The sequence below is a fragment of the Lissotriton helveticus genome, chromosome 1_1 (genome assembly GCF_964261635.1).
Source record: "Lissotriton helveticus chromosome 1_1, aLisHel1.1, whole genome shotgun sequence".
Lineage (NCBI taxonomy): Eukaryota > Metazoa > Chordata > Amphibia > Caudata > Salamandridae > Lissotriton > Lissotriton helveticus.
In genome coordinates this window covers 1,414,643,800-1,414,656,254 of record NC_136057.1, presented here as the reverse complement: position 1 = coordinate 1,414,656,254, position 12,455 = coordinate 1,414,643,800, and the positions used below count along the sequence as shown (strand labels likewise).

The window sequence follows — 12,455 nt, the reverse complement described above, 5'->3', positions numbered from 1 at the left end:
TCTGTATGCCCTACAAAATTGTCCATTTCCCATAGCCGACTCCTACTTCAACTCACTCGAAGGAGACCTTCGCCTCCTCCTATGGGACGGCGGTTCTCCCCGCATTGCTCTCATCTCACTTACACAGGGATGGTACGATGGAGGTATTGCCCTTCCCAATGTTCGACTTTACTATTGGGCTACTCAATTGGTCGCCACTAACTCGTGGATTTATGGCTCACCCACGAACCCTGCTTTTCACCTAGAGAGATTCCAGACGGGCCGCGGGGGCTACCTCGAGGCTCTGTATGGCAAACACTCCCGTGCCCGGTATATAGGCCCGATGTCCCACACTATAACAATCTGGCACCGTGCGAATAAGCGACTCGGATGGACTAACACCCTCACATTGTCCACCCCACTTTGGACTTCGCATAAGCTTGGCACCCTATGTCACTATCGAGGCTTCGACAAATGGGACACAATTGGCATATCCACCATAGGTGACATGCTTCGCAAGGGCAAATTGTTGACGTTTGAAGAGCTACAAAAGGCACATGACTTGGCCCACTCTGAAGCTTTCCGATACCTCCAAATTAAACATGCCATACTTGCCAACGTCCCTGACCTCTCTTCTCTCCCACAATCCTCGCCCCTCGAAGACAGACTCCTGTCAGAACCCATCCAGGCCAAAGCGATATCTTACACCTACCGTAAATTATGTAACAACATGCCAAACACTTTCCACCTTCTACGAGATAAATGGCAGAACGACATCGGAATCTTAGATGAGGCTGAGTGGCAGGCGGCGTTGATGTCCCCGCGCGAATCAGCTATCAATCACAGATTCAGACTTATACAATTAAAGCTATTGCACAGAACATACATGTTCGCTCCTCTTCTGGCTAGAATTGGTAGAAGCTCATCTGACCTCTGTCTCCGTAACTGTGGTCAAACTGGTACCTTCTACCACACTATGTGGGATTGCCCAGTGATTCAAGGCCTCTGGAAACGCGCCACTCAGAAAATGACTGATGCAATAGGAAAACCTGTCCATCTGACCCCCAAATGTGCACTCCTCAATGTATGGGACCCCACAGATCTAACTGCAATAGAACAGCAATGGGCGGCTCTGGGTTTTCTCTTACTGAAACGTGAAATAGCTATGCAGTGGGGCTCACCATCTAAACCATTCCTGATTAGGTGGGTGACCGCTGTGGATGTGTGCATGTTGTCCGAGAAAACGGTCTACAAGATCAGGGGATGTCCTGGTGTTTGGGATAAGAAATGGGGACAGTGGAATATTTATAGAGGCGAACTGTGTACTTCCCCCTCAGCAGATATGGAAATGACCAGACCTAATCCCCCCTTGTAAATGCGATTGTGGTGCACTGCTGTAATGTACGTGTTCTATGGCAAGATTGTAACTCATGATTGTTTTGCTAAACATTATCTCTGCTTTTGTTCAATAAAATATTTTAAACAAAAAAAATCTATTTTTGTCTTCTTACCTTGTGTTGTCTTTCTTGATCTTTCCCGCTTGTGAGGTCTTAGCATGCTTTTAGAAAGGTAGGATCCTTCTGCATGGTTAACCCCATTTTGCTTGCCTGGAGCTAAGCTGTTTTTGACCAGTCTGACTGGGATCCTGCTAATCAAGACCACAGTATATCTGCTTTCTCCCTTAAATTGTTGTGGTAAGTACCTAGGTACATCCCAGATTGGATACTGGGGTACCCTTATCAGTCTGTAGTATATGGTACTAAGGTGCCCAGGGCATAAGTACCCAGAGGTCCCCATGGGCAGAAGCATGCATAATGCCACCTATGGGAGACCATTCAAAATGGAACTACCGGCCTGCTATTGCAGCCTTTGTAAGCTGGTGCAAGCACCACTTACTACCGATATAGGTTTCCTATATCTGGGGTCACTGTACTTAAAACCTATAAGTCACCCCTATAGCAGGCCTTATCAATCCTGAAGGCAGGGTGCCTGGTTCCAAGTGTGAGGGTGCCCCTGCATGAGCAGGATACCGCTACAGCCTACGGAGCCAATTCTCCTGGGTTGTAAGTGAAGCAATCATATACTATATAGAGGGGTATCGCGTATTTACGCAATGACCATCTCGAAACTGGCTGCAACGAATCCTATCATGTTTGGTATCAAACATGTTGGAATCATACCCCCACACCGTAAATGGTGTGGGAGGTATGATTCCAAGCACTGGAAGAGCTCTCCGTTAGGCTCCTACTGTTCCCGGTACCTGCCTTCTTGACCCAGACAGCACAAAATGGTTGCTGCTGACCAGAGACATGATTCTGTGCCAAGCTCAAGCAGGGGAAGGCATAACAATAGGCATCCTGTCACAGGGAAGTTTGACCAACTCCCAGGCACGATTTAGAGTATTGGGGAAGGATGGGTGCGCTTGCCAGTGCCACTCAGTCTGTATGCGGGGCACATTTAGTATCCCCATGCATAGTCCTAGTTCAAACCAGCTCTGGGAGCTGTTGGCTTCTGCTCTGGTGCAAAACTGGACAAAGGGCATTGGAGTAACCTCCCCACTGTCCAGACCCTCCACTGGGAGGTTCCCCTGAATCGTCCCAACCCTTTCCTAAGTGTACTTAAGGGCTTACCTGTGGGTGGGTCCCTAGATTCGTTGTGGGACAAGATTCAGATCAGACACCACATCTACTTCTACCGTCTGGACACTCTGGGCTTCGCTGGACTTCGTTTGGGCTTGACTTCGGCTCACTTCTAGTCTGCTGCATCATCTGTGCATGCGCACCACACAGGAACCTTCCAAGGTCTGTGGGCATCAAAGACACCTGAAGGAATCTCCCTTGGAGTGAAGGAGTCACTCCCCTGCATTCACAGGCACCACTTTTAAGTCGACCGGTCTGCTGATCCTGAGCTCCTCCAGACTCTGTAAGATTCTACAACAAAAGTGGTAATTTTCCACAGCTCCCAAGGCCTGCCCTGCCTTCTCACCAAGTTTAAGGCCAGTATCCCTTGTGAGGCATGGAATAACTGAACCTCTGTGCACAGGGTCAACTTGCAGTTGCAAACGCTTGTTGGCTTCCTTCCAAAAAGATCTTTGGGCTCCAAGTAGCCCCAATTGCGGGCATGTCTTGAGACTAGAATCTTCAGCCACACCATATCTTTGTGCATTGTGGCCTACATCTTTTGGTGAGCTGCTTGAGGTCCTCTCGCAAATCCAGTGCCTCTGGCCTGTCAGTCTATTTGAGAGTCACTGTTGTTTCTTTTGGGCTCTCCTGATTGCTGAGGGCCTGCCTTGACTCCACTGCTTTTGGTGAGTCTCCTGGACCTTCCTGTCCCGACGTTGCTCCTTCTTCAATTCCTGCGTTGGTTGCATTTGCCAAGGCTTGTTGGTGCTCCTGCCGAACACTGACCCCTCAGCACCCGACATCCTTTGTGGGACAGCTTGTGCATGGCTCCTGGTCTTTCTCTGCATTGCCTGGTCCTCACAGCTGCAGAGTCAACACCTGACATCGGAGGGCGTTCGTCTTCCAAGTCTCCTGGTCACCTCTGAGTGACATAGACTCTATCCCCTCTGCTTGCAGGTACCTCTCAACTAAAATCCACCTTCGGATTCCACCGGACACTTTCTTCTCCTTCAGCAGCGGCACTTTCCTGAAGTCTTCCTTTGGGTTTGACAGCAGTTTCGGACACCACTTCACACGTATGCACCCAACTTCCCTGGTGTAGGTAACATGGTTACTAGGGTATCCACGGGTGGGGTGGCTCTCCAACCTTCTGTCTTCCACAGGGTTTTTTCAGGGTCCACTGGGAAGGGTTATTAATCTTTAAAAACCCAACGCAACATACCCATAGAGTTGTACCGAGCATGCAGTCATGTTCCCACACCTCACACGCTCTCCGTGGGGTACCTATCTACTCAACTTGGTGGTTCCTTGGGTCCCCAGCACTTCCTCTCATCCTTGTCTTGACCCGAGTCGTGCTTCTTATACCACTTTCTTAGTATATTGTTTGGTCCACCCCTGGGGTCCACTCTGTATTACGTGCCATTTACTGTGTTTCTTTGCAAAGTATTGTGTACATTGTCATTATCTCTGGGTAGGAGATATCTAAACATGTTAAAGAGTATATTATAATAAATACATATTTTTATACATACCTTGTGTTGTTCTCTTTCATTTAATCTATACTATAAGATTGCATTCTAGTAAAACAAGCTGCTTAAACTCCTTCTGGACAACGCTTGAAGGCTGCTCTCCACAGCTACCACTTAGAGAACTTCTAAGGTTGTCTAAGACCTCTTAAATAACCATAATGGTTTTTGTACTGGTGCAATGTGCCCACTTACATTAGTGGATAGCATATACCAGGCCAGCTTGTCACAATGCTATTCTGTGTACAGGATTATCAGGCAGTACCAGTCCCATGATTGTTAAGGATAATGTTCTTGTTCTCCATTATAGGACTCTGCACTGAATTCATCAGCAACCCCTTCACCTTCTGATGAAATTAGGCTTGTGAACTGAAGAAGAACTTGCCTGCAATCAGTACCTATTGTAGAAGCTTCAAGTTTAACTGAGGATTAACTGCAGTAACTCGACTTTCATAGTAGCATAGTCAGCCCGGATCTTTAAAGGCAAAGTGCACTTTTCAATAATAAAACGCGTTTGTTCTGGATGTACAGTTTTCTTATATCTTTCCTTTTTTTTAAAAAAAGTCAACCAAGTCAAACCACCTGGTTTGTAAAGCTTAGCTACTCACCCGCGAGGTTCCAAGGCGCTAGGGGTGGGGGGTCTCTCCGTTGAGTGCAGGGATAATCCGAAGAGCCAGGTCTGGAGGTCCTTTCTGAATTGGAGGCTGATTAAATGTTCAATGCTTGTTTCTCATTCATAAGTCTTTCTTGAAATACTCCCTTTAAATTTTGTCCAAATTTTATTACTCAAATCCTTTGATTGAACCTCCATAGTGTTTGCAGTTTATGTCTACCAAGGGACTACGACATACATAGCTGCTCAGCATGAGAGACATTTATTGCAAAAACCCCATTCAGCATTGTAGAGATATTCACTGGGTTACGCTTCACTGCAGTGGAGCAAATGGACTTACAAAACAGAGTTAACTTGGTGGGTTGAGGAAGAGTGCCAATAACACACATATCCATGGCAAAGGCACAAAATTGAACCATATGCTATCATAAACATGGGAACTAGGTTAGGAGCCAAGTCCCTCTTCAGGTTGATGCTCTATCCCTGAAACCACGATTATCCAGGGCAGCTACAGTAACCTAAAATACTCAGGACAGACATTGCTGCTAGACCAAGTAAATTGTACACATTGTCAAGTGTCATTAAAAGCACCAAGCACTGACAATGACAGTATAAGCCTTGAAAGGAGCTTTAACTCCTTGATAAAGGTTATCCCTGAAGTGAGACCCTTACCTGGTCAAAGTGTCATCGACGAGCGGGTGATTGACCCTGAAAACCAACCACTTGAAAACGAGCCATGGGCATCCTGGGGCATTCGCCTATGAAAAGGAGCATTGATAATTCTTCTCCAAAGAGTTGAAATGGACCTTTTTGTGTGGCTTGACCACCACCTCCAGAAGAGGGCAAATACCACAAACATTAAAGAGTTGGACAGGAAAACTGATACTCCACAAAGACAGATCATTCTACCATAAGTGCTAGACAGCGTAGAACACATATAAGTCCAACACGTCAACATTTTTCCACAATCACCAGAAAGGCAATCACTAGTGCGTCTTCTTTAGAAAAAAGAGAAGAAAATTAACATTCAAGGACGCTAAAAGACCAGTAGGAAATATCCCAGATTGACAGTGTAGTCTCTGCACCAAAACTATCCATGGAAATTTGAAAGAGCTCTTGAAACCAGAGCAGTGACACCAGGGCAGAAACCGGCTTTGGCGAAGAGCTCGGCTGGCCCCGGGGGTGGAGGCTTGCTACTGGAAAGCTTTGTGCTGATGTAGTTGCAGGGTGCCCATATTGCAGCTATGCTGCAAAACCGCCCCCCCCGGTAACAAAAACGGCATCCCACCCTGGAGGCCCGCCGGGGAAACGCCTGGTGCCTGCTACGGCCAGTCCAGCCCTGAGTGACACTCAAAGTCAGAACACACATTTAAAGCAAACCCTCAGGGCTCCGTTTTTGTAAGAAGCCATGGGCCACATGCATCAAGCTTTTTTCCGGTCGCAAACGGGCGACCGGAAAAGTCCTTTTCTGGTGCATGAACCCATTTACATTCTCAAATTAGGTAATCACAATTTTTTGTGATTACCTAAATTGCGAATGCATTAAGGAAATCGCAAATTGCAATTCCCTAAAGGAGATGCATCAAGCCTTTCCTAAATGCAAACTGTGCATTTATGAAACGCTAATTAGCATCAACTTCAAGTTGATTGTAATTTGCAAATTCTTTGAAAAAAGGCACAAAAGTGCATTTTTCAAAGTGACATGTGGCGCACACACATGTGCACACTTACCTTTTTGGGGGGTGCATCAGGGTGACCTTAGGCCACCTGGCACCCTTGGAATTGCACTTACAATTTGCGATTACCAATTTGGTAATCGCAATTTGCGCATGCATTCCTATTCATTCCTATGGGCCTATGAATTGAGTGACATTGCCTAATTGCGACTCGAATTTGCAAATCGCTTTTTGGTAATGCTCAGGAATCACAATTTATTTTGTGATTCCTATATGCATAAGGAATTGCGATTCCTAAATAGCGGTTCCTTAAAAATCACTATTTAGGAATCGCAATTCCTTATGCTGATGCATTTGGCCCCATGATCTTTGTGACACCATGGTCGTTCACACATCTCAAAATAGATTTTGTGCATGGTACTGTTGAATATCCTCCACTCGACAAGTAGTGTAAGTAAATTTGTATATCAGATAAGAGTAGCTATTGTGGCAATAATAAATTGGCATATTGCTATTTCACAAGCTCCGTTGTGCTGCTTTGAGGTATCAAAGGGAAGAAACAGAGCTGCCTTGTAACCAAGGTTGAAAATCCTCTTTTTGATACTTGTATGCATTTTGCTTTAGATGGAGCAGATTTTGCCTGTAAGTAGGATAAGACCAGCATATTGGTTGTCAGGGGGAACATCCTTTACCACAAATCTTTTACAACGTGGTACCGTTACCACGCAGGTTTTACAACGAAAGTCGTTACAACGACTTGCGCTGGAGGGCGCTGTAGGATAGGGAATAGTTTAATTTACCTTCCAACACGTTTCCTACTATCCACGGGGACTGCAGTTGGAATAGTAAATTAAACTATTCCACTATCCAGCACCCCCCAACGCAAGTCGTTGTAATGACTTGCGTTGTAAAACCTGCGTTGTAACGGTACGCGTGGTAATACCACGCATTGTAACGACATACATCCGTTGTCAGACAATCGTGAGTGATAATATCAGGTTTTTTCTTTTGCTCATAGCAAAACTACAAACATGCTATACAATAGATGGGGTATTTCTTTAAACCAGTAGTTAATGAGATCCTGGACAAAAAAGATATAGATAGACACAGATAGAGCGCGATCTGTGGAGGCCTTCCAACACTGATTACCTTATTGTAAATGAGATCAACCATGTTGGCTGCCATCAGGTCAAAGGCAGTCCCTCGAAACGCATCTGTCATACTAGTGCGTTGAAGAGCTGCAAAATAAGATGAAAAGGTATTGTCAGCCTTAGGGCGGTCTTCCCTCAAACCTATTGCCTTTGCCCTCCACTTTTTCTGAAATTCGTTTTTTGGCTTTAGGACTCTATGCACTTTACCACTGTTAACCAGTGCCAAAGTGCTTGTCCTCTCTCTCTCTCTCTTAAAAATGGTAACATTGGTTTACATTCGATTGGCATATTTAATTTACTGATAGGTCCCTTGTAGAGTGCTATACCATGTAGCCAGGGCCTGTAAATGAAATGCTTCTAGTGGGTCCGAAGCACTTATTGTGCCACCCATTTAAGTAGCCCCTTAAAACATGTCCCAGGTCTGCCATTGCAGCCTAAATGCAGTTTTAAACTTCTGATGTGACTTGGCAATATAACCCCCTGCCAAGCCTTAAACTCCCCTTTAAAAAAAAATGTGAACCCTAAGGTAGGCTCTTGGTAGGTGCAAAAACAACAATTGCAAAAACAACAATTGAGGGACAGAATGCAGAACAATGTCATACATTCACCCCAGTACAGAGATCTGGGCCTAAATCCATTGTTTTTTTGCACTCCACACCACTCCAGGTCAGACATGGCTATATGCAAATCAGCCCTGACCCTGTGCCTCATGGGAACAGTCCAGCCCGAACTGCCAAGCCATGTCTTTCCTGGACCGGAATCAAGCATCCAAGGACCGGTTTCTGACTATCAGCCTTCATCAGGCTCTTGGTAGGTGCATAGGGCAAGGTGCATTGGATTTGAGAGGTTGGACATGTACTTTTAAGTTTGACATGTCCTGGTATTGAAAAACTCCTTTTCAGTACTGTGAGGCCCAATTCTCCCACATGATAGAATGGGATTGCCTTATTACATGTAATAAGTGCTAACCTTTGTCAGGTACGGATAAACGTCTCATGTTTGGTGTCTGAGGAATTGTAGGTGTGTCTGGATGAACCATCAATTGGCAGAATGGGATGGGGTGGAGCTGGACACAGCCCCCCCTTGCAACTGAATAGGCTATGCTCTGCCTTTACACAAAGGACTTGTCACCCCTGCATTATTCATGCAGCGAGATTGGAGCCAGAGCAGGGTAAGCAGAAAGCTTCAAGCACTTCAAAGGGAATTATCTAGGAACTTCTCCTATTTCAAAGGAGGCACCAAGTATAAACATAGGACCCTCAGACCCACTCTTTAGTTTACTTTCTGAACCTGCGGAAGGACTCTCAGAGAACTGCCTGCTGCTGTGGCCTGTAGTGTACTTCAGAAGAGTGCTTTGCTGAACTTGGCAGGACTGCTTTGCTGCATGGTGACTGCCTTAAACCGTCAGAGGCTTGCTCTATTTCATCACTTGAATCCAGGCCAGGATTACCAGAGTGACTCCAAGCACTAGTTGACTGCCATCATGATCAGAGCCTCAGGGACAGAAAGGAATCCAACCACCTTGAACCGGTACCTCGACCCAGCCTAAGTGAGCCTTAAACCCCCCCAACTGGTGCCCCTCCAGTCCTTGACCCTTAGTGGTAGTGCTAAAAGTGCCCAGATAGCCGAAATCCAAACTTTGGGACATAACAACACGTTGGCTAAAAACTGCTCTGAGAGAAGACTTGCGCTAACCTGCTCATCTATCCGACCAAGTTTACTTTGTGGCAACTCCTGCTCTGTTCTGCACAGGAGCGAATCCTGTTCAGTGGTCCTTCGCTAAGGGGTATCCTCGTCTGCTACAGCCTCCAGCCTCATCTTGCTGGAGATTTTCAACTTTCAAAAAAGAGACTAAGTCCGAAGATAGAACTCTTCTCTGCGACTTTGTCCACCCGCTCCCCAACGACGATGTACCCTCCTCGGACACTGCCTGCAGCCTTGACCTCCTGAAATTTACCTTCTCAGAAAATTTTACTCAGAATCCTTCTAAATCCGAAGGTAAGTGCAAACCGGACCCAATCCACTTCTTGTATCCGACTCGGATTCCATTGCAATCAGCCGTATTTTTCGACTTTACAGGTCTCATGCAACTAGATGCCCGCAGTTGGCCCTTACATCTTTTAGGTGCTATTTTTCCTTAACCTTTAAAAATTCATGAATCTGGTTCTACTAATTGGATTTTTGTTGCTTGGATGTCAAATAATTTGTTTATTTTTACTCTATTTTTCTAAATTGGTGTGGGATTTTTCTTGTGTTGTGTTTTTACTTTGTTACTGTTTGTGTGCTGCATAAATACTTTACACTTTGCCTCTAAGTTAAGCCTGATTGCTAATGTGCCAAACTACCAGAGGGATAGGCACAGGTTATTTTAGTTACTTATGTGGTTCACCCTGACATGGATTGTGCCTGTTGTGAATGGGTCACCCCTCATTCAAGCAACAACCCAATTTCTTGCACCACTCAACTAGATAACACCAGTTGAAGGATGGGGGATTACTTTGATCCTGAACTAATGGAATCAAATACCCTAGGAGCAATTATTGCTTAATATCATCTAGAGTGTAGCACATTGACTCATATGCACTTCCACTATGGCATCCTCCAGAAAAAGGAAAGATGAAGTTAATCTTATCTTTTCTTAAGCAGTATCAGGTTTACTACAAAATGTGACCATTGAGGAGATCCAGTCAGCACAAAAAAGTGTTACATGAAGTTTACATTTATAACCACCATACTCAAACAGAAATATACAGCATATCTCGGTGTATATAAGCAGTTATTTGGATTATATATGTGTACCTAGATATGTGTATTCTTTTGTATACATGTGTATGATAATCATGTTTATAAATATATAGATATTCATTATTTCTGCTTAACAAATACACTTATTACTTATGATTATATTATTCTATGTTTAACGTGTATATAGATCACTGCATACATAAGTATATTTTGTATCATAACTATTCATCTACAATTGCTTCACTAATGAATACAAATGTTTTAGCTTAAAGTACAGCAACACTTGAAAATCTGAGTTTATTAAGTACAACACACATCTAAAACGAATACCTTACTTATACATATATCCCTTCCATGTACTTATGTATCTTTATTTTTTTTTACTTTACTCCTATTTCAGCATCTCCAATGCACTACCTATATATCTCACCCTATACCTCTCTCAATATATCCTCTATCTCCACTCTCTGACTCATACCAAATCTCAATCTACGACCCTCTCCAATGCACTACCCTATTTCTCCCTGTACACCTCTCAATATATCCTCTACCTCCACTTTATGACTTACCGCAAACCCCATTATACTACTATGATCCCCAAAATAACCATTTCTAGACTCTCCCCTCCTTGCATCATTTCAAACCTCTTTTACTATTCAGATCTCCCAAACAAGCCTTTCTAAAACCTTCCCTCTGAATCTTCACCCAAATCCTCCTCCTGCTGCTATGATCTCCAAATGAACACTCTCTAGACCTTTCCCTATTCTATCCCTCCACTATCCTTTTCAATCCAAATAACAGACTCACATGTCCACCGCTCAAATCAATGTAATATTTCCCTATACTAATTCACCACTAATCCTTTTTGGGTTCTGGAGTAGCGCGCTACTCACCGAAAAGCGCTTCAACGCCTCATCAGGGGTAGTAAGCACTATATAAATTCAATTGCAGCAAAGCAACAGCTGGCTTGTTCGCTGAGAAGGGTAAACATGTAATGCTATAAGAAGAATTCAACATTTTTTGTTGCAGTGTTTGTCTACAGGTAGCAATTCCATATTTTAATGGGTGTCAGGGAGTTTGGTAGTATTTCTGTTTCTGCCTTTGGTGCAAATATAGTACAATGATACAAACCTTACAAATTCTGTTTTTCTTTTGATCCCAGTGTCATTGCCGCCCCCTGAAATTGCTGTAGATGGGGAAAGCCTGGCTGTGAGGATCCGGTGCACTGCACCCAGCACCTATCCAGAGGGCACGTTCTTCCTGTATAGGGAAGGGCAGTCCGCACCAGTCGAGGAGCTGCAAGCCCCAGAGTCCAGGCACAGCGTCTACTTCGCAGTACCAAGAGTGCCACGCCCAGCCCGCTACTGGTGCTCCTACAGCGCTTGGAGCTCAGGTCAGCGCATGACTTCAGAGGTCAGCTCTCTTCTGACGCTAGGCACGATGGGTGAGTCACACTAATGACCATGGATGCCAATTCACCGACATGTCAGGAGTAGCAGTAGTGACATCACACGCCAATTGACCTTTACTTTGACTCACACAAACATGCTTACACATAATAACTTATTCACACGCTCTCACGCACATAAGCACACTCTCACTCGCAAGCATGCATACAACATGCATTTAGTTAGTGCCAACTACTCCATTTTTTATTACAATAATAGCGAATAATATCATTCTCTATTTATAATTTTTTTTTAATTGACAGAAACCATGCAAGTGGAGCTTTAGCCACCATCCATTAGGAAGAGCTGTCCCTGTGTTCCAGGCACTGATTTTGCCACCTTTGAGTCCAGGGGTTTCAAAAGCAGTGACAGGGGTAGCAAGGGGGCAAGCCAGGGGGTCGCAGCTGCGACCCCTGGGGACCCCTAAATGACGTCCATGCCAATGGCAAGTCATATCTTTGGGAACAAAATATACCATATAATCCAAAGTTTTCTGCATCAAACTCCTCCTCAATTCAAAGCCACATATTGACAGCCTTTAGCATGTATCAAAACCTTCACAGTTAGTGAAACTCTTGTGAGAAATTAAGTGGACATGAGTAAAAAAGTGTGTACTGTAAAGAGTGTGTACCCTATGTAGAGAGTTTACGCTGTACCACACTATTGGTATTCAGCCAAAATTTCCTGAAAATATAT

General features: G+C 44.5%; 1 protein-coding gene across 2 annotated transcripts in view; it reads left to right on the top strand.

Moving 5' to 3' along the window:
* The window catches only part of C1_1H19orf38 (chromosome 1_1 C19orf38 homolog), a 134,105-nt gene that overhangs the window by 20,309 nt on the left and 101,341 nt on the right, over positions 1–12,455 (top strand). For both annotated transcript variants that reach the window (XM_078658052.1, XM_078658061.1), the window contains one exon: positions 11,474–11,755. In XM_078658052.1, the coding sequence (XP_078514178.1) occupies positions 11,474–11,755 (282 nt within the window). The remainder of the gene's footprint in view (positions 1–11,473; positions 11,756–12,455) is intronic.